The 22,697-nt window shown below is 54.2% G+C and overlaps 7 protein-coding genes across 7 annotated transcripts; 3 read left to right on the forward strand and 4 right to left on the reverse strand.

Moving 5' to 3' along the window:
- Window positions 1-86: 86 nt before the first annotated feature.
- Window positions 87-1,475, reverse strand: QBC33DRAFT_622281 (uncharacterized protein; the record flags this gene model as incomplete). The annotated part of the gene is made up of 4 exons (XM_060432833.1): window positions 87-289; window positions 392-712; window positions 775-1,070; window positions 1,102-1,475. 4 exons carry the CDS (start codon window positions 1,473-1,475, stop codon window positions 87-89), a joined length of 1,194 nt encoding a protein of 397 aa, XP_060280542.1.
- A 1,015-nt stretch (window positions 1,476-2,490) lies between these two features.
- Window positions 2,491-4,594, reverse strand: QBC33DRAFT_613265 (Delta(12) fatty acid desaturase). Its single transcript, XM_060432528.1, has 4 exons — window positions 4,097-4,594; window positions 3,226-4,021; window positions 2,991-3,159; window positions 2,491-2,936 (listed from the first exon to the last, which is right to left on the reverse strand). Exons 1-4 carry the CDS (start codon window positions 4,253-4,255, stop codon window positions 2,750-2,752), a joined length of 1,311 nt encoding a protein of 436 aa, XP_060280543.1. The 5' UTR covers window positions 4,256-4,594; the 3' UTR covers window positions 2,491-2,749.
- Window positions 4,595-6,075: 1,481 nt separating this feature from the next.
- QBC33DRAFT_497975 (uncharacterized protein) lies at window positions 6,076-7,187 on the reverse strand (the record flags this gene model as incomplete). Its single annotated transcript, XM_060425606.1, has 2 exons — window positions 6,679-7,187; window positions 6,076-6,538 (listed from the first exon to the last, which is right to left on the reverse strand). The coding sequence occupies exons 1-2, from the start codon at window positions 7,014-7,016 to the stop codon at window positions 6,076-6,078; spliced, it is 801 nt and encodes a 266-aa protein (XP_060280544.1). The 5' UTR covers window positions 7,017-7,187.
- Window positions 7,188-8,097: 910 nt separating this feature from the next.
- Window positions 8,098-12,997, forward strand: QBC33DRAFT_595710 (pectin lyase fold/virulence factor; the record flags this gene model as incomplete). The annotated part of the gene is made up of 7 exons (XM_060431844.1): window positions 8,098-8,604; window positions 8,666-8,716; window positions 8,794-9,225; window positions 9,308-9,389; window positions 9,458-9,801; window positions 9,860-11,524; window positions 11,603-12,997. 7 exons carry the CDS (start codon window positions 8,098-8,100, stop codon window positions 12,995-12,997), a joined length of 4,476 nt encoding a protein of 1,491 aa, XP_060280545.1.
- Window positions 12,998-13,169: 172 nt separating this feature from the next.
- On the forward strand, window positions 13,170-13,796 carry QBC33DRAFT_572713 (uncharacterized protein). The gene is made up of 2 exons (XM_060430666.1): window positions 13,170-13,388; window positions 13,459-13,796. Exons 1-2 carry the CDS (start codon window positions 13,247-13,249, stop codon window positions 13,686-13,688), a joined length of 372 nt encoding a protein of 123 aa, XP_060280546.1. The 5' UTR covers window positions 13,170-13,246; the 3' UTR covers window positions 13,689-13,796.
- Window positions 13,797-16,427: 2,631 nt separating this feature from the next.
- Window positions 16,428-17,700, forward strand: QBC33DRAFT_595713 (concanavalin A-like lectin/glucanase domain-containing protein; the record flags this gene model as incomplete). Its single annotated transcript, XM_060431845.1, has 1 exon — window positions 16,428-17,700. The coding sequence occupies one exon, from the start codon at window positions 16,428-16,430 to the stop codon at window positions 17,631-17,633; it is 1,206 nt and encodes a 401-aa protein (XP_060280547.1). The 3' UTR covers window positions 17,634-17,700.
- A 316-nt stretch (window positions 17,701-18,016) lies between these two features.
- QBC33DRAFT_595716 (major facilitator superfamily domain-containing protein) lies at window positions 18,017-21,591 on the reverse strand (the record flags this gene model as incomplete). The annotated part of the gene is made up of 8 exons (XM_060431846.1): window positions 18,017-18,360; window positions 18,480-18,916; window positions 18,974-19,080; window positions 19,138-19,311; window positions 19,388-19,605; window positions 19,698-20,120; window positions 21,171-21,199; window positions 21,572-21,591. 8 exons carry the CDS (start codon window positions 21,589-21,591, stop codon window positions 18,017-18,019), a joined length of 1,752 nt encoding a protein of 583 aa, XP_060280548.1.
- Window positions 21,592-22,697: the final 1,106 nt, after the last annotated feature.

Consider the following 22,697-nt stretch of genomic DNA (forward strand, 5'->3'; position numbering starts at 1 on the left):
CTGTACATGGCCACGAATGCACCGTCTGGGGGCCTAGCAGGCACGTCCTTCTACCTCCCCACTCTCTGTCCTCTGTCTGTAGCCATCTAGAGGATGTCAATTTTGACCGACTTCGGGTTCTTCGTCTCCGATTCCTTGCTCATATCCTCTTGTTCCACGACTTTGATCGCCTTCTCGATGCTCTTGATGACCTCTTCGATCGGCGTGATCAACGCAAAATGATATGGGACACCGAGAGTGCTTTCGCAAGCAATAAGCAAGCCAACCGCCGTGCCGTCCGTATCGATGACTAGGGAGCCGGAATCGCCTTCAGTTCCGAACAGGGTACCGGATCCGCCGAGGCCCAACTAAGCCCTCGTCTCGACCCGGCACTCGTCCACAGTGCCCTCACGATACATAACCATGCGGACACCCAATTCGTTGAGCCTGCCTTGTTTGGCCCCAGTGGTGCGTCCAATCTCGTGGACAGAGAAAGGAACTGCTATCTCGTGTTCGAGGGAATTGAGCCACTCAAGATGGCTCTCGGTAAACGGCACCGAAGGGTCGGTACTGGCGAGATTTCGACGTTCGCATACTTTCTCCCAATTCTTTGTGGCGAGTGCGAGAGTGTCCTGAAGCTTCTGTTGCCACGCGTCGTGGTCTGCCGGGGACGGACTCTCCACCTGGAGACATTGATTGACCTGGTTTGGGCGAAAGGGAGAATCGAGCTGGCCTGGACACAGGGTTAGCCGAGGAACTGGGTAGAAGGAAGACGGGGAGAGGGGAGCCACAAACCCTCGGGAGCAAGCACGTGGCTGCATGTCACGGCGAAATATCTCGGAGCGTTGGCATCTACGATTGCGCGGATGTAGAAGCCAAGAGTGCCCGATCCCTTGCCGTTGACAACTCCGAGGCTGCCTCCGACGGGAGGATTGATGGCGTAATTATTCATTCTCCCACGCTGGCATTCCATGATCGAACCGGTCGTAGTTTTCAGTCCAGCACGGCTCCATAGAGGCCTCGACAATCTCAACCGCGACATCTTCAATATGATGCCTACGTAGCCATCAAGAGTCAGCATCAGGTCCAAACTGAAGGGGAAGTGAAGATTGGTTCACATACTGGACTAGAATATGATGGCAAGTGTTCGCGATTTTCTCCGCGTCTTCGGATGTCATAGTATCGGGAGAGACCAAGATAAGCACCGTCACTGGGTTAGTTCCCGCGGTGCCGGCCGCACCAACGCAGAGTGGGACGACAGCGACCTGTTTCAGCTGGGCTCGCGCGGGAGAGCGGTCAATTTCGGCAATGATTTGGTCGACGAGGCTCGGAGAGGAAGAAGCGTCCTCCCAGGCTTGGACAATAGCATGCCGACCAACGGCTGAAACGACCTTTCTGTTGTCGAGAAGGTAGTTGACAAAGACACGCCCCGGCAGCGGGTGCGAGCTGCGCGCGAGCAAGGTGCCGCCAAGGGCTTCGTGCTTGGTGCTTTCCATTGCTGGGTGTGGCAGAAGGTCCAATGACGAAGGATAGGTAGGACACTGGAGTAATCCCTCCGTCTGCCGATGTTGAACTATGTCAGGAAGGAACTGCATTGGGAATAACGGACGCCATCTTTTCAACTTTTAAAGGCTGGGATATCAATCGTTCTAACGCGACGCTAATGGGAGATAGGACGCTTACAGCAATAAATATATAGAGAACGGGACAAGTGGCGTGAATCAAGGTGCAGGTGAATATCTTTCACACTTTCGCAAGTATGGTTAAAGAGGCAATACACTCTCCCCCAAGATAGGTAGTGAATAAGAGAAAAGGTGGTGAATAACGGACAGGCACCCAATTTGGGCAAAATACTGGACTGTGCGCAAAACCATGCAACGGAAACTACCACTGCAGTGTTAAATGTCCCGTTTTGCATGGCATGTTGCATATTGTGAGTTCATAGCTATTCCAAACCGAGTCAATAGGCACACCAGCCACTCATGGCCTCCTCCCCTTCTCTTGGACCCGATTTCACCTATTTCCCTTGATTGTTGGCTGAGCTGCGGCTCCCACCCCCTTGATTGGAAAGTTCACCTCTTGAGTCAAGCATTAATTAAGAATTAGGCCGCCCTCAACCTCCATCCCATAATGTGGCATGAGGTCCCTTGATCAGAATGATTCATCCCCAATCAACACACCCTTGACATCGTCAAATTTGCAAAAATGGGCAGGCAAGACATGCCAAAGCTAGACACCGTTGACCTCGACACAGAGTCCCAGCGCTCCGTTACAGGCCTAGCTGACCAGCCTTGAAATATCTTTGCTCGAGCTGTTTAAAAACGGGCTGTTCAGTGAGATTGCACTCGCCACATACGCCCAGATTGTTGACGGGTTCCTATTGTCTGATGTCCAGCTCAATATTTGTGCGAAACGTGGAAGACAAGGCTCTCATTCATTTATTCGAAATCAACTCTAGGAGACAACAAGAGAGTCGGTCCGTCACAATGCTGACCGAGGTCGGGAACCCAATTAAGTTGAGTGGTACATTGTGATGGCCATGAATCTAAATCAAGATGCCTCTTGTATAGCCCCTCGGCTTTCTAATTTAAATATAATTACATCAAAGTCTATCCTCACACCCCGCCTGTCCATGAACCAAATCAACAGCCTCATGCCAATGTGGCGTCTACCGTCTATCTCAATGTATTATGTCTCGAAAAGAACCAGAGATACATTGAAAGCACACATGAAGACAAATCTACAAGAATGATGATGAGCAGAAACAGAATCATTCATCCTTCTCGTCCTTCACCCACCGCATCTCGCCAGGGGCTGTCGAGTCCGGCTGGACATACTTGCACTCGTTGAACGTCGGCCAAAGTGTGTCGAGGAACGTGTCATCGCAGTGGTACAAGTCCCCCAAAAGTGGCTTGAGGGCCTCCGTCGCCTCATCGGCATAGTAGAAGGGAATGCGCCTGTCAAGCAGAAGTTAGCAGCCGGTCAACACAATTAGATCGTGGTTTCCTTACGCAAACAGGTGGTGGACAACGTGTGTCTCGATGATGCCGTGGAAGAGATATCGGCCAATGAAGCCGAAATCGCGATCAATTGTGGCGAGGGCACCCTTGACGAAAGTCCAGTTCTCGGCATCAAAGTGGGGGAGATCGGGATGCGTGTGGTGCAGGTAAGTAATGGCAACTGTGAGGAGGGTCAGTCAGTTCATGAGCAAATTGGCGTCGTCATTCGCAATTCCCCGTCACTCACCCAGCCAGTGGTGCACCCAGAAATAGGGAACGCCGTAGAGCAAGAACATGGTCGATGCGCCGAAGATGGTCGACCCGTAATAAATCATGGCAGCAGTTGCCAAGAGGCCAATATCGGAGATGACAATGTACAGCCGTTCACTCGACCTGAAGACGGCACTTGTCGGGTCAAAGTGACTCTGGGACCAGGATTTCGAGCCCTCGGGCTGGAGACTGTCCACGCCAGAGCTGACGTTGAAGAGAAGGTACGCCTGCCATCCAAAGAGCTGATGGACCAGCAGACTCATCAAGGACACAATCGGAGCGTCCTCGAAAAGCTCGGTATCGATCTTCAGGCCGAGAATGCGGCGCGACTGATGCTGGGCCTGGGTCCGAGGCACGAAGGCCATGTCCTTCTCCATGTGGCCCGTAAAGCGATGGTGGCGCGCATGGGAGAACTTCCAGGAGAAGTAAGGGACCAGGAGAAACGAGTGCGCAAACCAGCCGATGACGTTGTTCACGCGGGTGTGCAGGGAGAAGGCCCCATGGCCACACTCATGGGCAAGAATCCAAAGGCCAGTGCAGGCCAGACCCTGCACGAACCCGTACACAATCCAGGCGGCAGTGCGCAGAAGCGGATGCTGGATCTGGGGGATGAAAGTTATCGCGGCGTAAGCGAGTGCTGCGATGAGGAGGATATCCCGCGCGAGATATGAGCATGATATCCAGAGAGATGGCTGGAAGCAGTGGGCCGGAATGGCATTGCGCAGAGTGTTGATGTCCGGGTACTCGGCTGGGCCAGGCCGAATCTTGTGTATCTGGGTCAAGCGTTAACACTGCCATGTCCCGCAACCCGCAACCAGCAACCCGCAGGTAGGTAGGTCCACACTCACCTGCTTTGCCCTGGCTGGGTCGTCACCGCCAATGGCGCTCGCACTCGCACTCGAAGCGGTAGGTGGTGGTGGTGGTGCTGCTTTTTGCTTGGAGCCCAGCTCCGAGGCTGGTTTCAGCCACAAAGCCAAAGCGGCAAAGGTGGCAGCGAGAGTAGACATGACAACAAGTTGGAAACTGGGAACTGATTTGAAAGAGTGAATACGGCAGGAATATCAAAACCCAAAAAGGACCGAAAAAAAAAGAGCAGGACGGAGACCACCTTGCACCATTTTCCTGGATCCACTAAATCAGGGGGTGAAAATTTCTTCTCTACCCTTTGCGCCCTAAACCCCATTGAGACCGTCCTGAGACCGGGTATTAATAATGACAGGGATAAGAGAAACTCAAATTTTAAATTTTAAATTTCTTGTCGTCGTTTCCTGGCTGTCGACATTGGCTTGAGCTTGAAAATCGGCAGCGAGGAGCTTCACCAGCTAATTAACAGTTGTTGTAGTACAGAGATCTGCGCGGCTCTCATTCGAGGGGCTGTGGCTTATGACAACGTCGGAAGACGTTGTATAATGTGGGGCTTGTTTTCTTGTACGGATTAGCACACCAGAGTTTCTCGCCACGCTGTTTCTCGCATGTGATTGGAATGCCCCCCACGTACACTATACAAACGCGCACCGCGAATAAAACTGGCACTGTGCGCGCCACAAATATCCCTTGACATTTGGCAGGTTACCCCGGGTTACTCCACCGCTTTGACTCAAAGCAACCAAAACAGCTTGACGCTGCAAAACATGGCGAAATAACCATGATGTGCGGTTGTTAATAGAGGGAGATTTATTTGAATGTTAATATTGCCAATGGCATGGGGCAGACACTCTTATCTCTCTGCCAGCACAGAACAGGCACGAGAAATTGGCATCCCTGTAGCTCGCACCTGTAATTAGTGGGGAGTTGAATTCTCTTGTCATCCTGGTTTTCAGCGTCACTAGGGGGTTGGTTTTGACAGTGTGCAAATGTCAACCTATACTTGATAGATTTCTCGATATGTCGCGACATCTGCCCGCACCGGTCTAGAAAAAGATCCACCCCGTTCTTAAGACACAATATATTCTGCTTGTCCTGCCACAAGCTTACCACCTCCAGATATGTCTTGGTCAGAACTCACCTTACCCTGTCCTACTCAAAACGCCTCAGCCCATAGCTCCTTTCGTCGCCCCCAAAAAGGTAGCAGTCTGGAAATAGGAATCCACAATGGCTCGGTTCGATGTCACAGGCCCCCACGGAACCTCGGTTTATGGGCGAGGTAGTGAGGATGACCTGGCAGGGCAAGTATGACGATGTCGAGGCGCTTCGTAGAGATTTAGTGACGCTTCTGAGAGGCAAGGGATGGGAAGTTGTAGACAGTGACATGCCGGAGGGTTTGATGCCGACGCGCTTTCTGAAGACTGAGCTGCATAGCTCGCCACGTCACATACACGACAGGGCGACTCACCCTGTCTGCCTGACCGTCAACTGCTGTCCAACGCAGGTAGCTTGCGTGGCCGCCATCTCAGTCTCCCTGTCTAGCAGCTCCAGCTCTCTCGTCTTTGCCTTCTCGATTGCACATGACTACCCTGACCTGCCCATGCGCTTTAATTACCCCCTACTCTACGTCATGCTGCAGCTCGCCTAGGTACGATGGTGACAATGTTGTCCTGCCGCGCAATTTGCGTGCCCGTGCATCCCCTACGCGTTCCAGACAACGTCATTGCCGTTGCGATGCCACTGCCACCATTTCATTACTAAACTGGACAACCGTGACGAGATCCATGTCGTCCTTGCCTTGCTTGTTGTTTATCTACTGACTTGCAATAATACTTCTAACCTAGCACATTCGATACTTAGTTGAGTAGTTACCACATCTGCATGAATATGGAATAGTGAAGCCTAGAGTAATTACGATTACAACTTATTGAAAGACTGCTTGCCGCAACTTCTTGATTCCTTCTCAATTGTTCCCCCCAATATTCCCCATACTAATCGCATCGACTCTACCCTGAGTTCTGAGAACACGTTGCTTTTTCCGATCCTTTCGGCTGTAATGGAAGCAGGTTCCACAACATGCACATATCAACAGGATGCATATAATCGGCAGGCCTATCATTAAGAACTGGTAGGGACCATCCGGGAGGTGTTCGGACTTGTTTGTGTAGGTGGGACAGCTGGAAGGTGCCACTGGCGAGCCTGGAACCCAAGTCCGCAGGGTGTCGTTGCAAGGAATATCAGGCGGCATAGGTGTTAGAGTGGGTCGGTCGCTTGCCTGCCAGGTTATTTCGTAGACGTTGTGCACTGCCACGCCATTTGGGTAGTAAGTGAGAAGGGCTCTCTCTGTTACTGTTGCTTCCGATACCGTTGTTTCCGATACCGTTCCTTCTGCTGTTGTTGGAACGGAGGGAGTCTCCCCGATTTCGCTCCAACATGCTGGGTCGGTGATACCCAGCGATGTGAAGTCGAGGGGATGCCAGTCAAACGTGTAGCCGCTATTGCATGTGAGTGCCGGGAATACAAGCAAAGGATCTGAAGACGTGAGGAGTGAAGGCCTAATCCATACCTTGCACAACAATACGCAGTCGTGATAGCAGGTGTGACGGTTTGAAAGGGCTCAAGATGATATGCAGTCCAACCACTGGGGCAGACAGCCGGGCTGAAATGGAAGCGACTCTGCGGCGCAACGTTGGCCCACCCCGAAGGTTGGCATGATGTGAAACGGGAGCCGTCTGGGCCCGATATGGAGACATGGAGTGTCGTCTCGGAGTAGTTGCCCCAGTAGAAGCTCGTCACAATGTCTGTCGTCGAGAACACGTCTGTGCAGTCGGGTGGTTGGACGAAGGGAGTGGTCATGGCGAGGAGCTTTTTCGCCCTTGCCTTCACCGTTGCCGTTGGTATCATGGTGTTGCGCGCCGGAGTGAAAGAAAAGGGCTAGTTGTCTCTGTGCAAAGATGTAATGATGGAGCGTTGTGATGTCGTGTTTTCGAGGTTACGACATTGGAGGAGAAGAATACAGTGAATATGAACAGGACGAGGGAGTGCGCAGGATTAATTTGCAGAAGTGATTGCGTTTGAAAAGGAAGGAAGGAAGAGAAGAGAAAGAAGAAAAAAAGAAGAAAGGGGGGATGGTCGTCGCGCCAGAGGTGTAGAAGGAAGGTGCGAATTTAGCCGCGTGAACACGCCTCCCGCGGGATACCAGAAAGGGGCTGTGAATGGATAGCAGGAAACAGGCAATTACCCGAGATGAAGCCACTTTGCAGGATTGCACGCTGTGGTGGTATGCAGTTGGTTACACAGCAGTTCGTGTGCAGCAGAGAAATCATCTAGTACGGGAGGGGAATATCATGCACCAGTATATGTTGCACCCTGCAGCGGGAAGCGCGCTTCCTAACTCGTCGAGATTACGACCCGCGCCTACTTTAGACGCCAACAGCGTAGAATAAAGTTATTACGAATATCGAACCCACACGACTCTCATAGCTAATTCGGGGATTACAGCTAAAGATCGAGGGATGCCAAGAAAACTCGAGATTAGAAAGATTTGCCGTCCAGCCTGTAACCACATAGCTTTGCCTCACTAAGATTGCACACAGACAGTTGGTTATGCAAAGTACGGATAGGTATTATACCTGCATGCATGGGTGAGTTGTGGTGACTGCTTCTCGAGATGTATGCCTGTGCTCGCTGGCCTCCTGTGGTGAAGGATACCTTGTTGGTTCTTGCTTGGGGGAGAGGGGGACAGGACTCGGTCTGAGAATGTGCGGGTGGCAATATAGACCCGGTTGAATCGTGAAGGAGAGGGCAAGCCCCCTATCCTCTGCCGTCGAACCCATAAAGATCATCGAGGACAATCATCCCCAGTCGGGTTGTCAACTGTCTTTCTCTCAATCATTGGGTCCACAGTCTGCTGCGCTGATCAACTGCTGTCCCTCGTTCTCCTTCATTCTCCCTCGTTCTAACTCTCTCCTCTGTTACCATCATCATGTGGAAGAGTCCTACCCTAGCCTTGGCATGGGCATGTCTCTCCTTCCAAACTTTTGCGGGCCTCACCCATGGCCCAGATGCTGCCGTATTCCCGCGACAGCACCCCCATGCCTTACACGTCCGCTATGAGGATGCATCTGTTCCCCCCCTTCTCGACAACCCAACAGCGTCGGACATTGATGCCGCGCGCAAGATCGTCAAGGGGGCTATCGTACAGATGACCAAGCTAAACAAAGCTCGGCTCGACAAACCGGCTCGCAACCGCTACAAGCTCAAGCCTAGCACTGTCATCATGAAGAGGGACAACGCTGGCGCTGATGATGAAGCTCCGCCCTTGTTGCTAGACATTACGCCGGAGATTGCCCGTGCCGCTGCCCTTGTAGCTGACGTTGAAGCTGCGAATAGCACTGCTTCTTCCCCGGTTCAGAGGCGTGCAGGAACCTTTTGGATGGAACATCTGGAGCGAAAGGGGACGATTCCATGGGGTGATGATGGTAGCTACAAGGTATTGGTCTCCCTGAACAAGCCAGTCTAGAATAGCGCATTTGCTTACTCTGCCAAACCAGGTTTTCCGCAATGTCGTGACTGATTACGGCGCTGACCCCAGCGGCAAGACTGTGAGTGAACACCCTTGCCCCTTCTCGTCAAGGCAGAACCGGCTAGAGTGAAAAGAGATAAATTCTAACCGGTTCAGGACTCGACTGCCGCCATCCAAAAGGCCATCAGCGACGGCAAGCGCTGCGGCGCAGGCTGCAACGGTTCAACGACCAAGAACGCCATCGTATACTTCCCGTCAGGCACGTACCTTGTCTCGAGCAGCATATCCATCATGTTCGGGACGCAGATCATTGGAGATGCCAACAACTGGCCCATCATAAAAGGTGCCTCTAGCTTTGTTGGCCTCGGTGTCTTGTCTACTGACGTGTACGTCGATGGTGGCGGCGATGGATCTGACGGCAATGCTCTCGAGTGGTACATCAACACTGGGAGGTTTTACAGTCAGATACGGAACATCAGGGTCGACATCACTGCGACAGACCCAGATGCCTATGTCTGTGCTGTCCACTACCAGGTCGCACAGGCTACGAGTATTCAGAATGTTGAGTTGATTGCCACGACGGGAACTGTAAGTCACTACTCTCTTTCTTACGACAGATGTGAGGGGGGTCGGTTGGGGCAATTCCGTTGACAGTCGGACGCTGCGTTAGACCCAACAAGGCATGTTCTCCGAAAACGGAAGCGGCGGCGTCATGTCTGACGTGACATTTACTGGCGGCAACTTTGGCTTCTGTGAGTTTGTCCCTGTATCACTTGATCGCCCCCAGGACATCTACCCTGTTAACAATGTGAATACGCAGACGGCGGCAACCAGCAGTTCAGCGCCACGCGGATGACCTTCAAGGGCTGCGCGACGGCAGTGCAGCTCATCTGGGACTGGGGGTGGGTGTGGAAGAGTGTGAAGGTGGATGGCGCCGATGTAGGGTTCCGGCTTGTCAGCGACAACGGCGACGGCAATATCGGCTCCGTCTCTTTTATGGATTCGACCTTCTCCAACATCAAGACTTCGGCTATCATCATGGGTGCCCTGTCTAAGGACCCCGGAACTGGAACCACCGGGCTCATCCTCGACAATGTCCGGTTGGGTGGCAATGTCGCCGACAATAGTGGGAATCAGTTGCTTGCTTCGGGATATTACAAGAGCGTGAGTCTGCTCCTCCTGCCAGGGAATTCTGACACAGGGCTTGCTGACCAAATACTAGTGGGTTGTTGGTCCTGTCTACCAAAAAGGCACCCGCACGTGGAAACAGGGCCCGGTAGAATACGCCCGGGAGAAGACCCTTCTTGGCGCGGCTGCCGATGGTCTCGATGTATCCCCCTACTTTGAGCGCAAGCGGGCACAGTACGAAGACAAGTCTGCGAGTGACTTTGTGCACCTGAAGGACGGCGGCGCAAAGGGCGATGGTAAAACTGACGACACGGCAGCTGTGCAGGATACGCTCAGTCGATACGGCGACGGGAGCAAGATCATATTTGTCGACTCTGGGACATACATCCTGACAGACACGGTGACAATCCCCAAAGATACCAAGATCGTCGGCGAGGCCTGGTCACAGTTTGCCGCCAACGGGGACAAGTTCTCAGACCCGGCGAACCCGCGCGTCATGCTGAAGGTCGGGAAGGAGGGCGACGTGGGCTCTGTCGAGATGCAGGATCTCATCCTCACCACCAAGGGCAGCACTGCGGGCGCTGTGTTGATGGAGTGGAACGTCAAAGCCAAGAGTGCCGGTCAGGCAGCAATGTGGGATGTGCATGCTCGAGTCGGAGGAGCAGCGGGCACAGGCCTAACACCGGCCGAGTGCCCGCCCATCACGACTGGCACCAACCCAACCCGCTGCAACGCAGCAAGCCTGCTGCTGCACATCACGCCCAAAGCATCGGGTTACTTTGACAACATGTGGCTGTGGGTGGCCGACCATATGATCGACGACGACGATCTCGACTCGGCGTCCAACGACATGACACAAGTGTCCGTGTACAGCGCCCGGGGCTTCCTCGTTGAGAGCACGGAAGCAACCTGGCTATACGGCACTTCCTCAGAGCACAGCATCTACTACCAGTACAACTTCCACAACGCCCGCAACATCTTCACCACCATGATTCAGACCGAGTCGCCCTACTACCAGCCAACACCCAAGCCACCCGCGCCCTTCGCTAACGTGGTGGGCAAGTTCCCCGGCGATCCGAGCTACAGCTGCAAAGGTGGCGACTTTGACGGCTGCGATGAGTCGTGGGCTGTGGTCATGGAAGGGTGCCAGAATATCCACATCGGCAGCGCCGGAACATACTCGTGGTTCAGCACATACACGCAGGACTGCATCGACGGGCATACATGCCAAAAGACGCTGTGGTGGATAGACGGGAACCACGACAACAACCGACTGCAGCACGTCATTGCCATCGGGGCCAAGAACATTCTCGTTGCCAACGGCAAGGGTGTGCTCTCGACCGACAATCTCGCCATCGAGGCGCACCCGGCCTGGGCACAGATCTCCATCTTCGACGTGCCGTCCAACGGCCCCGCCCCGACGTCCATCAGTCCCGCCCCGTCGGACGACGACCAATGCGATGCCAACGACCGCACGTACAGCAACGCCCACATGCCTGATGGGGAGTTCTTTTATATGCCGTACCTCAACGACAGCATATGGCCGCTCCACGAAGATTACTACATCACCATCGTCAACCTGACCCCCAACAAGTTTGTGCTCACGTACAATCACTCGTGTGGAATCTCGCCCTTTGAATTCGGCGACATCCCGCCAGGCAAGGCCCGCCAGAACAAGGTGTCGTACACGGGGAAGACGACGGTCGATGACAACGGCGAGGCGCACTACAGCATTGAGGGGACCGGGAAGACCTTCATGGTACACGCGACAACGCACATCCCGGACGGTTTCCCGATTCGCACCGTGTTTGACCTGTCCGGCATGGGGCTTGGCTAGCGCGAGTATCGCAACCCCTACCAGACCTCGGGGGTGACGCTGGTCATCACAGGCAGCGACGACTACGGCTATGTATCATCGTTGACTTTCCAGCCGTACAATTGGATGAGGGGCATCTACCACACCATCAAGGACCGACAGCTGAGGCACGTGGTGATGCCTGGGTCTCACGATGCCGGCATGTCGACCATCGGCACTGCTTGGCAAGGCGCCGGGGTAAAATCCAACACGCAGACGCAGTCGCAGACAATGTACAACCAGCTGCGCGTCGGGTCTCGGTACTTTGATATGCGGCTGGTCAGTATCAAGGGCGGAACCTTTTACGCCGCGCATTTGATCGACGAGCTTGCAACGTCTCCATACGGTGCCATCGGGGCTAAACTGGATGACATGATCGACGACGTCAATAGGTTCACCGACGAGAATCCTGGGGAAGTCATCATCTGGTGGATCAAGTACATGGTCAACGTGGGGGAGTACGACCCCGCCCACGGGCGAGATGCTATATACTGGACTGCCGATAGGGCGAACGACTTCCTCGATACGCTCGAAAAGATCAATAACCGGTGTAGCGATCTAGACCCTGGTTTCGACGTGCAGACCGCCGGGTCCCTCATGGATCGCAATGATGGCAAGGGCTGTGTCCTTCTGCTGACAGACGGCGACGTCAAGACGGGGAGCAAGCCCATTTTCAGGACGGGGGCCGGCATCTACCACGGTACCGATTACATGGGCCGAGACGACTACTGGGCGCAGGAGACGACTCCCCAGGACAATTCTGCTGCGCAGATTAACCGCATGCACGGCGTGTCCAGGGATAACACGGGTGCCGACAAATTCTTTATCATGCAGTGGCAATGCACCCCAGACTTTACCGCCGCCACGGCGTGGCGTCTCGAGAACTACGCTGTCAAGGCGAGCAATCCCGCTCTGTACTGGGATGGCGTAAACGCCATGTCGCCCGAGTCCTTCCCGACCGTCATTCTCCAGGACTACATTGGCCAGCTCATCACCAACAGGGTGGGAGACGAGGGCGCCACCCACTTCGACATGCTGGGCGCCGAGATCCAGACCCTCGCCATCGGCCTGAACCTGTACATGGTCAGCCAGAACTGCAAGGTGTCACCCAACAAGAACCCGCTGCTCAAGGTTCCCCACCCCTCCGCCGACGCCGCTATCCAAAGCCGCGCCGATGGGGCTCTGAATAGCAGTAGCAGCACCAATATTACTGCCGATACTACTGTCCCTGACTCTGCAGACCAGACAGGTGCAGCCCCTGCTGCCGTCTTCACTGGCGTCATCTTCGCCAACGGCACAGTTGATCAGCATCCGCCCAAGGGTTTCCACCTTGGTGTCTATTTGACCCCTAGCGATAAGTGCAGCAATGATTACTAGTATGTGGTGGGTGCAAGAAAAAGGGGGGATATCACTAGGGTGTCATTGAGGCCATGAGCGGGGTAGTGCACCTCTATGGTGTGTAGAACAAACGGCACGTGGTGGGCTGTGATTTGGTTAGATGATATGCACGTGGCATTGACTAAATTGACCTCCATTTCTGATCTTTCCACTTTACCCTTCTTGCCTTCCAAGACTCTCGAGTCATCTGATGAGAACCGCCTACCTACCGTAACCTCATCTGCCAAAATGTCACAGCAAGGAGGCACGTATCGAAAACCATCAAACACAACAGCAACAGCAACAGCAAATTCCACGCGGCCCGAGTCTTCATCTCAAGCACGCGGCCATGACGGCGGCAAGACCGATGGCCAGGAGGAGTCTACAGCTGGTATCGTCCCTCTCACCTCCCCCTTATTTATTCAGCTTGAGTAGTGCATATCTGACTCGAAGGGCATTAGGAACTGCCGTCGCTACGTGGTCCGAATCTTCCTTCGAAGCTCGCAGCCAGGAGGAGAAGCTCAGGACTGATGGTCAGCAGTGGGAGGTTGTGAATAGCCCAGTGTCCGACAACCAAAACAGCCAGACGGATCCGCCCTCCATGGGCCTGTCGAGTCACTTTGACTTTCATGTTGGCTGGGGTAAATGGAAGTTTACGCTGTTTAGCTGGGATGTAAACGTCAAGATGTAAACGCCAAGATGTAAACGTCAAGAGGTATCCTCCTCGCTAATAGCAGCACACGACGATAGGTCTGTAGTTTCAATTTCTTTTGGTCAACATCACGAGGACATATTTGAGTTATTTTACGCCGAAAAGCATCGACAGTTCAATTCAGACTATCGTTCCACACGATCTTTCCACTATCTCCCAAATAACTACTGTTCGATTCTTCCATCGTTGAATCTGCATTACTTCCGCTCTCCTCCCGTCACTGACTCAATAATAATAACCGTACCCCTGTCATCAACTAAACATTTATTAAGAGTGTCGAGTCAGCTACACAGGAACTTGAAAGGGAGGAGGGGGAGTAGAGTGCATGTCGTTGCTTGGCGGCGGAAACCGCCGTGTCAGTTGGGTGCGGGGGTCGGGTGCGGCAGAGAGGATCCAGCCCGTGCCATTCTTGTGGCCGAGGTGTTGGCTTCGGTTGGGTTGTGTGGCTAGTTGGGGGCTTAGACCGACGCGACGCAGATCCATTAATAGTCCTCGGTGTGATTCACAGATTAGAAACGGGAAGGAATTTGATTCAGCAGAAAGCGACACGATGTCATGTTTGGAGATACTAACTAACAACCAACAGCTAAGCCGGGTGAATTTGAGAGATCATCCCGCTAGGTTTAATACCACCACGCCCCCTCCTCTCCCCCTGCATCAACAATATTTCGTGCTGCTACGTATATCCTAGAGAATAACCAGAGTTTTGGCCTTGCGTGGGGGTTATCCAAATGGACCATCTCTTGGCACTAAAGTACAAATACAATTTGGGAGGTTCTAATTCAGGCACCTATCTATGTTAAGCATGGTAGAGCGAGGAGCATAGATCACCTCAACCACGCTGGCAGTTTATTCGCCTTGAAATGGTTGTGTCCACATTGGCGCTATGCAAGCAGGCGGTTGCGAATCTGTCACGGATTTTTGTAATAAAAAAGCAGCACCAAAGCACAATACAGAAGCTTACCTCCCAGCTCCACCGCAGTGTCTTGTCCTCCTCCCTCATATTACTCCCCAGCTTCGCAGCTACAGCCAGGGTCTCCCATTGCTTCCCAAAATCTGTTCCTGCCTTGCCCGAACCGGGGTCAATCAACGCCATCATGCGAGAGAATTGCTAAACTCGTCTCTACATCCCTCCAATAGCCTGGACCTCGATGCAGCTTCGGCTTTTGGACAGCAAGTTCGTCGCCAAGAAATTCGGTCAAAACGGCTTGATGGTGTTGCCGAAGAGACGGGCACAGAAGCTCAACAACGCAAGCGGCAGCACCGAGAGACTGTTTGGGCAACACAGCAGTATCAGGAGACTCTTAAAACGTCACGTCAACTCTGTCGGGTCTATCGGCCCGTCACTCATGAAGTCTGCTATACAAGAGAAATCCTTGCTGCCGAGGATATTCGCCCCCGGCGGCAACCTCACGTCTTCTTGTATACGTCACATGTCAATTCCACTTCTCACAGAGCTTCACACGTCAAGTTTGATCGTCTGCCATTCCGTTCCGGTATGTGGGTAGTTAAAAACCTCTGAACGGGGCTGTTTTTGGGTCTCGCTCTAGCCTGGCAGCAACGGCAGCAGCAGGGGCATAACGTAGAGACAGTAATGATAGATCAGGTGACTTATACCATACAATACATACCAAACAACCGAACTCGCACACTGCCTGCAACAGCATTGACCACTGCCGTTCTGCCTTCTCAAGAGACAGGAGGGGAGTTGCAAAGTGTACCCTCGTCTTGGAGCTTGGAGCCGCCAGTACAAGTGAGTGGAAGAGACTGGCTTGGGAAGATCGTCGATCAATTGCCCAAATCATTGGGTTGTCCACTGATAGCAAGGTTGTATTTCTCGACGCTAATTAACTCCTTCGGTTTGCTCGGTTGTCTGGATCAGGGAGGTGATTGGCCACGCAATAATAATACGCTTTGCCCGCGACATTTCTTCCAAGTTTGCTGAACGACGCATTTTGATAGGCGTCGTAACCCAACGAGACCATGTTTTTGAGACAAATGGCCACCTTGGGATAGTTAGAGGGGCTCGAAATTTGCGGAAAAGGGTTTCATAGGGCGCAGAGATAACCTGAACCACGTATTGTAAATATGTATATTAAACTAGATTAATCTATATTGAAACATCCCAGCTCGCCATGTTCCCGGAATGTGTATCGCCAAGATAGGGCCGAGTTGGCCAAGGCCGGTAGCCCCCCTGAAGATCCCATGATTCCGTTGTCGGGTTGGTAAAGTTACAACAAGTGGATGATCGCCAGTCTTGTCTGTTCTCTGGCCCGGGGGTTCGATGCTACATTGCTCCTCAACCTGGCAATGATTCCCCATGGAATGAATGACGTCAAGGCTGCCTGCATCTTGGAGGACCTTGCCCTACGAAAATGAGCCGCGGAGAGTTACGCCAGCGTGGGTGGGCCGGCGTTCATACCCCGGAGAAAACGGGGCTTTGCCAAGATCTGCTTCCGAGATCTGGATCGGGCTAGTCCGTGCGGGCGAGATCTGCCGTTCCAGGACCAACGGGCCGAGGCGCGGACCAAAAGCTGCCGGATCTGCATGGAGGCAGCCCCGTTGGGATCTTGCTCATAAACTGGTGCTCGATGTACGAAGAGAATAAATGGGATAAATGCCTTCCCTTGACATTTTGGATTTCCTGGCATCTCGCCCAGCATTTTGGATTTTTCTCCCTCAACGAACACAAGCTCCCGTCTCCCTTAACTGCCGAAAATGGGGCACAAAGTCGTACAAAGTCTGGCAGGCCTAGCTTTGGCAGTCTTGCCATTGTGTGTGAAGGCCCAGAACCCTGGCAACTTCACCCCCGAGGTCCACCCGCAGCTGTCCACGTGGAAGTGTACGACAAGCGGCGGCTGCGAACAACAAAACACCTCGGTGGTCCTCGATTGGAACTACCGCTGGATCCATACCGCCGACGGTAGCACCTCCTGCACGGCGGCGGGTGGGGTGGTCCCTTCGCTGTGTCCCGATGAAGCAACCTGCGCCGAGAATTGTTTCATCGAAGGTGCCGACTACGAGTCCAGCGGCATCACGACGTCGAAGGATGCCTTGACCCTGAAGCAATTCATGCAAAACAACGGAACGACCTCGAGCGTCTCTCCTCGCGTCTACCTTCTCGATTCGGACGGCGACTACGCCATGCTCCAGCTCCTTGGTCAGGAGCTGAGCTTCGAAGTCGATCTGTCTACACTCCCCTGCGGCGAGAACGGTGCCCTGTATCTTTCCGAGATGGACCGGACAGGCGGAAGGAACGCCGACAACACCGGCGGAGCCAAGTATGGCTCGGGATACTGCGATGCCCAGTGTCCAGTTCAGACCTGGACAAACGGCACACTGAACACGGACCGTTCCGGCTATTGCTGCGACGAGATGGATATTCTTGAGGCCAACTCCGCTGCCAACGCTTTCACTCCCCATCCTTGTGCCAACGGCGATTGCGACAAGAGCGGATGCGGATTCAACCCCTACGCCCGGGGATACAAGGACTATTATGGACCCGGTCTCAAGGTCGACACGTCAAAACCGTTCTCTGTGGTTACTCAGTTCATCACCGACGACGGCACGACGACGGGCAGTCTCAGCAAGATTACACGGTCTTATATCCAAGACGGGAAGACCATCACCAGCGCGTCTACAAACGGCACCGACACCATCACGGCATCCGGCTGCACATCGGCCGCGCCGTACGGGGGGCTGGACGAAATGGGCAAGGCCCTCGGACGGGGAATGGTCCTGGTGTTCAGCATCTGGAACGACGGCGGCCAGTTCATGCAATGGTTGGACAGTGGCACCAATGGGCCTTGCAACACCACCGAGGGCAACCCCACCAATATCCAGGCCAACCATCCTGACGCCAACGTGGTGTTCTCCAACATCCGATGGGGTGACATTGGGTCAACTACTGGCGCCTCGTCTTAAGGCGATCCCATCGCTGGACCTCGACGCATTAGGGTCGGTACAATGAAAGGGACTGATGTGAAACCGATGGCGTTGCTAGAGTCAGCAAAATTAGATTGTAGATAGCAACAGTCTAGGAAATATAAAAGTAGCAAGTAATTATGCTGCCATCGGATTCGAAGAGAGCGGAGAGAGTGAGGTCTCCACCAGCTCACAAACCTAACACAACAGCAGGGGAGTACAACAGCAGGGGAGTACAACAGCAGGGGAGTCAACCAATATCAAACAGCCACAGAATAATATCATTTAAATATCAGAACCAACCCCACGGCCAGCCCCTCAACCTCCCTAATCCAACCTCTCCAGTCACCACACCATCCCTAGCGGGATCCCCTCCGGCCCATCTAATGCGCAAACCTAAAGTCCAACCTCTTGTTTCCCTGGTCCGTCGTCGTCTCTAGGTAGGTCCTCTTCTCGTCGTCCGTCATGGCCGCCCACTTACGGTCCCTGCTCCGGTTGCGCGAGACGTAGTACGCCTTGGTGAGGAAGTAGATGCCAAAGTTCATGCACACGGCCCCGACCAGGGCTCGGTTGCCCCGGCGGTAGCGCGGCGCGTCGTCGGCCCGGTAGATGTTGGACGCGATGATGCCCGAGGCCTGGCACATCATGTTGTACACGGCTGCCGAGACGGTGCGCGAGCGGACCGTGTTGGAGTTGCGGGAGTTCCAGGCCACTTGGATGGCGTGGGCTGTTAACGGGGGATGCAGGTTAGCTCTCTGGTGTCTTCTTACATCTCTCATATTTTGTGATTGTGGTGAGGCGGGTTGCTTATTCAACTAGGATAGCTTGGGACTTCGAGACACTTACGCAGAGGATAAGAGAGCAGCACCGTCAGGACCCCCCACGCGACCCACGGGTTGATCTTGGTGATGTCGTTGGCGTAGATGTAGACGACAAACGGGAGCGCCCAGATCTGGGCTATCATGGAAACGAACGTCAGCTCGCCCACAATCTCGGCGGCGTACGTCAGCGCCATCAGGGTGCACATGTGCAGGACAGTGCTGGGGATGACGAGGAGGTTGGTGTGGAACGTGTCGAAGCCGATGCCGCGCAGTGTCAGCGTCAGGTACTGGGCAGGGGGCGTCATCGGAATCTGGAAGGTAAGCCCGATGGCGTACAGCGGCCAGAGGTCGTAATCTTTGAGACTCTGCCAGAGCAGCTTCGGAGTGATGGGCTGCCGGTTATGCATGTCACCCTTGCTGGGGTCGTCACGGATAACCCGGTTGATCATGATGGTCTCCTCCCTGTGATTGGCCGTCAGTGTATGCCCTGAATATGTAAAGGCCAGCATGCGTCCCTACCTAGCACTGAACCATCCTTTCTTCCCCCTGAACCAATTTGCTGTCTGTGTCGGGGACGCTGGCATTAGACCGAAAGCCAAACCCCCAACAACAAAGGTGAGCAGTCCCTGTAGCTTCAATGTTAATCAGAGTGTCTGCAAGGGAATGGGGATCGGTGAGCTCACTTCTATCAGGAACAACCACCTCCACCCAGCGTGGCCATTGTGACCCCTCAGATGAAGGATACCAGCAGCTAGGAGGCTGGCTGCAATGTCGGCAAGGGACATGGCAGTCCAGAAGAAGCCCAGCCTCAGAGTAAGTTCATGGTGTTTGTAGAAGTACGACAGGTATAGAATGATCTGCACAAGCAGATAAACATATCAAAAGTCAGCTCCTGCACCGCATGCACACTGACAAACACCATCGGCAACTCACATCTGGGATGAAACCGCCCTGGAAGATGGCCAAAAGCGCGCGGCAGACAAGAAACGACTGCCTCCCGCTCAACCAGAACTGGCTAAGCGAGACGAAGCTCCAGAGCATGATCTGGGCTGGGATCCAGCGGTCGGGACCCACCCACTTGCTGACAAGCTGGGATGGGAGCTCCGCGCAGAGGAACGCAAGCTTGAAGACTGTGTTCCCGAGGTTGTAGTCTGCAGGGAGGGGGGCGTTAGCCGTGTGAACGGAGAAGCCAAGAATACTGGCCAAGAAAGGGAGTGAAAGGAGTCAAAAGAGAGCACTGTACCATTCGTAGTCAGCCCAAGGTCGCCCAGAAAGTTATCCGTAACGGCCTGCGACAGGTTTGCGCGGTCAAGCTCGAGAGACATGAACATGATGCACGCGAACACCATGATGCGCAGGTCAATCTTGCGAATGAGGCGGTTCTCCTCGTTCCAAGACCAGCGGGCCAGCGGGTCGAAACGGTGCAAGTTCTCCCAGTCACTGCGTGGCTGGTATCGCTTGGCCGTGTCCGGGTCGTCGTACACGGATGGCAGCGTCGCCACGGCCTCTCCGTCAAAGCCCCGCGTGCGCTGCCACCAGAACCGCTTCTCCTCGCTCGCCACCCCCAGAGGGGGGATGTCGGACACCGGAGCGGTGGTCACGTCGTAGGGGGCCTTCTTATCATCGTCGTCGGAAGACGGGGAGAGCAGGACGGATGGCTGTTGGACTGCGCCGGTCGCGCGCTTGATGATAACTACGGGCATCCTGTCGCTTAACTGGGCCTTGAGCCGGTCCAGGGCATGAGGGATGCGGGTGGTTGAAAGTTCATTCCGACACGCTGGTTCTCGGGTCCGTAGGAGAACCTTATATTCACGGATTTCCTCTCACCACACACACTCTGGGCCCAAGACGGGAACAGGGAAGCGGGGAGACAAGGTCTTGAGTGGTGTTCTAGGCCTGAACTGCATCCTCCTGCGGCAGTTGATTTCCAATCATTAGGGAGAAGCACGCAATGGACACACCACATGCCCACTGAAGAATCTAGGCCCTTGTGTATTCGACCTTGAATTCACGCTGACGAGCAGGACTGGACTCTGTGGCCGCCATAGTCGAAATGGGGACGGGGCATGGTGCAATAGATGCTCGTCAGTTGCGAATAAGGATAGTCTTTCGGAGTCGCGGTTGCGGCTGAAGGCGGATGGCCTCCCATCAGAGGCTAGTCTTGGGAGACAAATCCAAGGACGGCATGCCAGGCGCCCCACGCATGTTCGGCAGCAGTCATGGTCGAAAACATGACAGCCACAGAATCAACAGTGCGGTACAGCCGCTAGCTATAAGAGGGTCTTCAACCGGAGCCCGTTTCTCACCGCAATTGGTTGATGGATCGTGCTCGTCTCGGACATCGGCCGGGCTTGGTCGGCCATGCTGGCCAAAAAGGTGAGTAAAGACGGGGGTTTATAATGCAGCCAAGGAGATTGGTTATCAATGTCTACGATTGCAAAGATGGTGGCGTATGGCGCAAGGGAAATATTAGACATCTCACAGAATCCTTGTGATGGCGCAAGAATGCGGAGTTTTACATGCCATCAGAGTCAAGGATGGCGACTGCAGAGCGTGGGGTGGTTTGCTGCAGGGAGACATGCCGATGGCGCAAAATGATGCAACTTCCAATATCATCTGGCGTCAGATAGCGCTTCCCTCCGATACCCGTCCGCTCGCCGATTCCCGCGACTCGGCCCCGGAAGAACAAGACGGAATGTACGGCTATTGAGGATGCCGTTTGTGGTTGGCGGGGCTGGTACATGGCTTGGTATGGGTGTTGTGGGTGTTGTGGGTGTTGTGGGTGTTGTGGGTGTTGTGGGTGTTGTGGGTGTTGGCTGTTACATTATTGCAGGGTCGCCGCGGTTCTTGGCACAAAAAGCGGTTGCAACACCAGCAGCCTATCCGGTCGCCAGCGCCGTCCCATGAGTCTGATGGCGTTCCCGGCATATTGGTCGCCATCCGCACATCACCCGGCGGCAAATAGATTGGGGGTGTCGGAACTCCAAGGACATGGCAGCGGGATATCGAAACATCCTCCGAGGGGGATGGTGAGAGGGCTGGCCCAGCGTTCCTTTGTCGCTGCCGTGCCATTTAAAACCCCAAGCCCCGATTGCGACCGTGTCTTCGAACCGTAACCCCTCGAGAACATCTCGCATCGCATTGATGTGCTGGGATTTCATGCCAAAGTTCGTTCCCGTGGACACCAGGTACTGAACATGTCTTCTTTGTGTCCTAGAAGTGAGTTTAATATCTTCATGTTCTCTTACGCTTGCTTCCGTCCTGCCTGCTCGGCGCGAGTTGTACTCTCAGAAGACATGACGTTGTGAACCGCGGAGGCCATATAGCGGCAAATGTTGCAAGACAGTGGCAGGCGGATCAACACGCTTGCGTCCTTGGGTATGACGGTCTTCAGCCAGTGGTCTGCCACCCTGGGCAACTGCACGGCCTCCCTCCATTGCCGGGCAGCCGCAGATGCGTCCCAAGGCCTTCCCCCCGGCGTGTAGAGAGTGCCCGTGGGTTGATGGTGCCAGCAGCAGTGGGCCACAACGTTCATCCCACACGCCCGCCACGGCCCTCGTTGCTTTCTGCTTCAGCTGCAATTAGAGCCCACAGTAGGAGTCGACCCTTCGACTAGTAGCAGCGCCTCCTAAGCCGCCTTCCGATTCGACCAGTAGGATCTTGCTATCCGGATGGGCTTGTCATGCCCCCAGTGCTGTCTCCCGCCCACAATCATAACCTCAAAGTCTACCAAATCCATTGTAAGTGGGAACAACCAAAAAGTCGGCCTTAACATAAGCACGCTCAATTGGGATTACTGCGAGATGGGAGTTTCTCCTCCTACATTACATATGCCGACCGAAGCCCACAAATGTAGACACTGAGATGCTCGGAGCGGAACGGATCCTGCTAGAACGACTAGCCCCTCACGCTTTACTCATTCGGGGCCATTGCACCCCACACCGGAACAGGTCCGAAGATCCCGTCCAAAGTGGGGACCGGAACGGAATTGGAACGATTTTATCCCGGGCCAGTCGCAGTGTCGGGTCTTGGCTGGGGCAGAACGACCAACCGACTTGCCGGAAACACACCACATGGCCATTCATGACACCCGGACATTGGGTACGACAGGAACGTAGTAAGGAACGACCCGGTTCCGTTCCGTTCCGTTTGCGATTCCGCTTCGAATTGCCGGTCTGCTCGACTCGACGGTCGCGCATCATAGATTCGGGTACTAATTACCTCGTCGCCCGGAATGTTGTTG

Source organism: Phialemonium atrogriseum, assembly GCF_030411735.1.
Source record: "Phialemonium atrogriseum strain 8032-3 unplaced genomic scaffold QBC33scaffold_25, whole genome shotgun sequence".
Classification (NCBI taxonomy): Eukaryota; Fungi; Ascomycota; class Sordariomycetes; order Cephalothecales; family Cephalothecaceae; genus Phialemonium; species Phialemonium atrogriseum.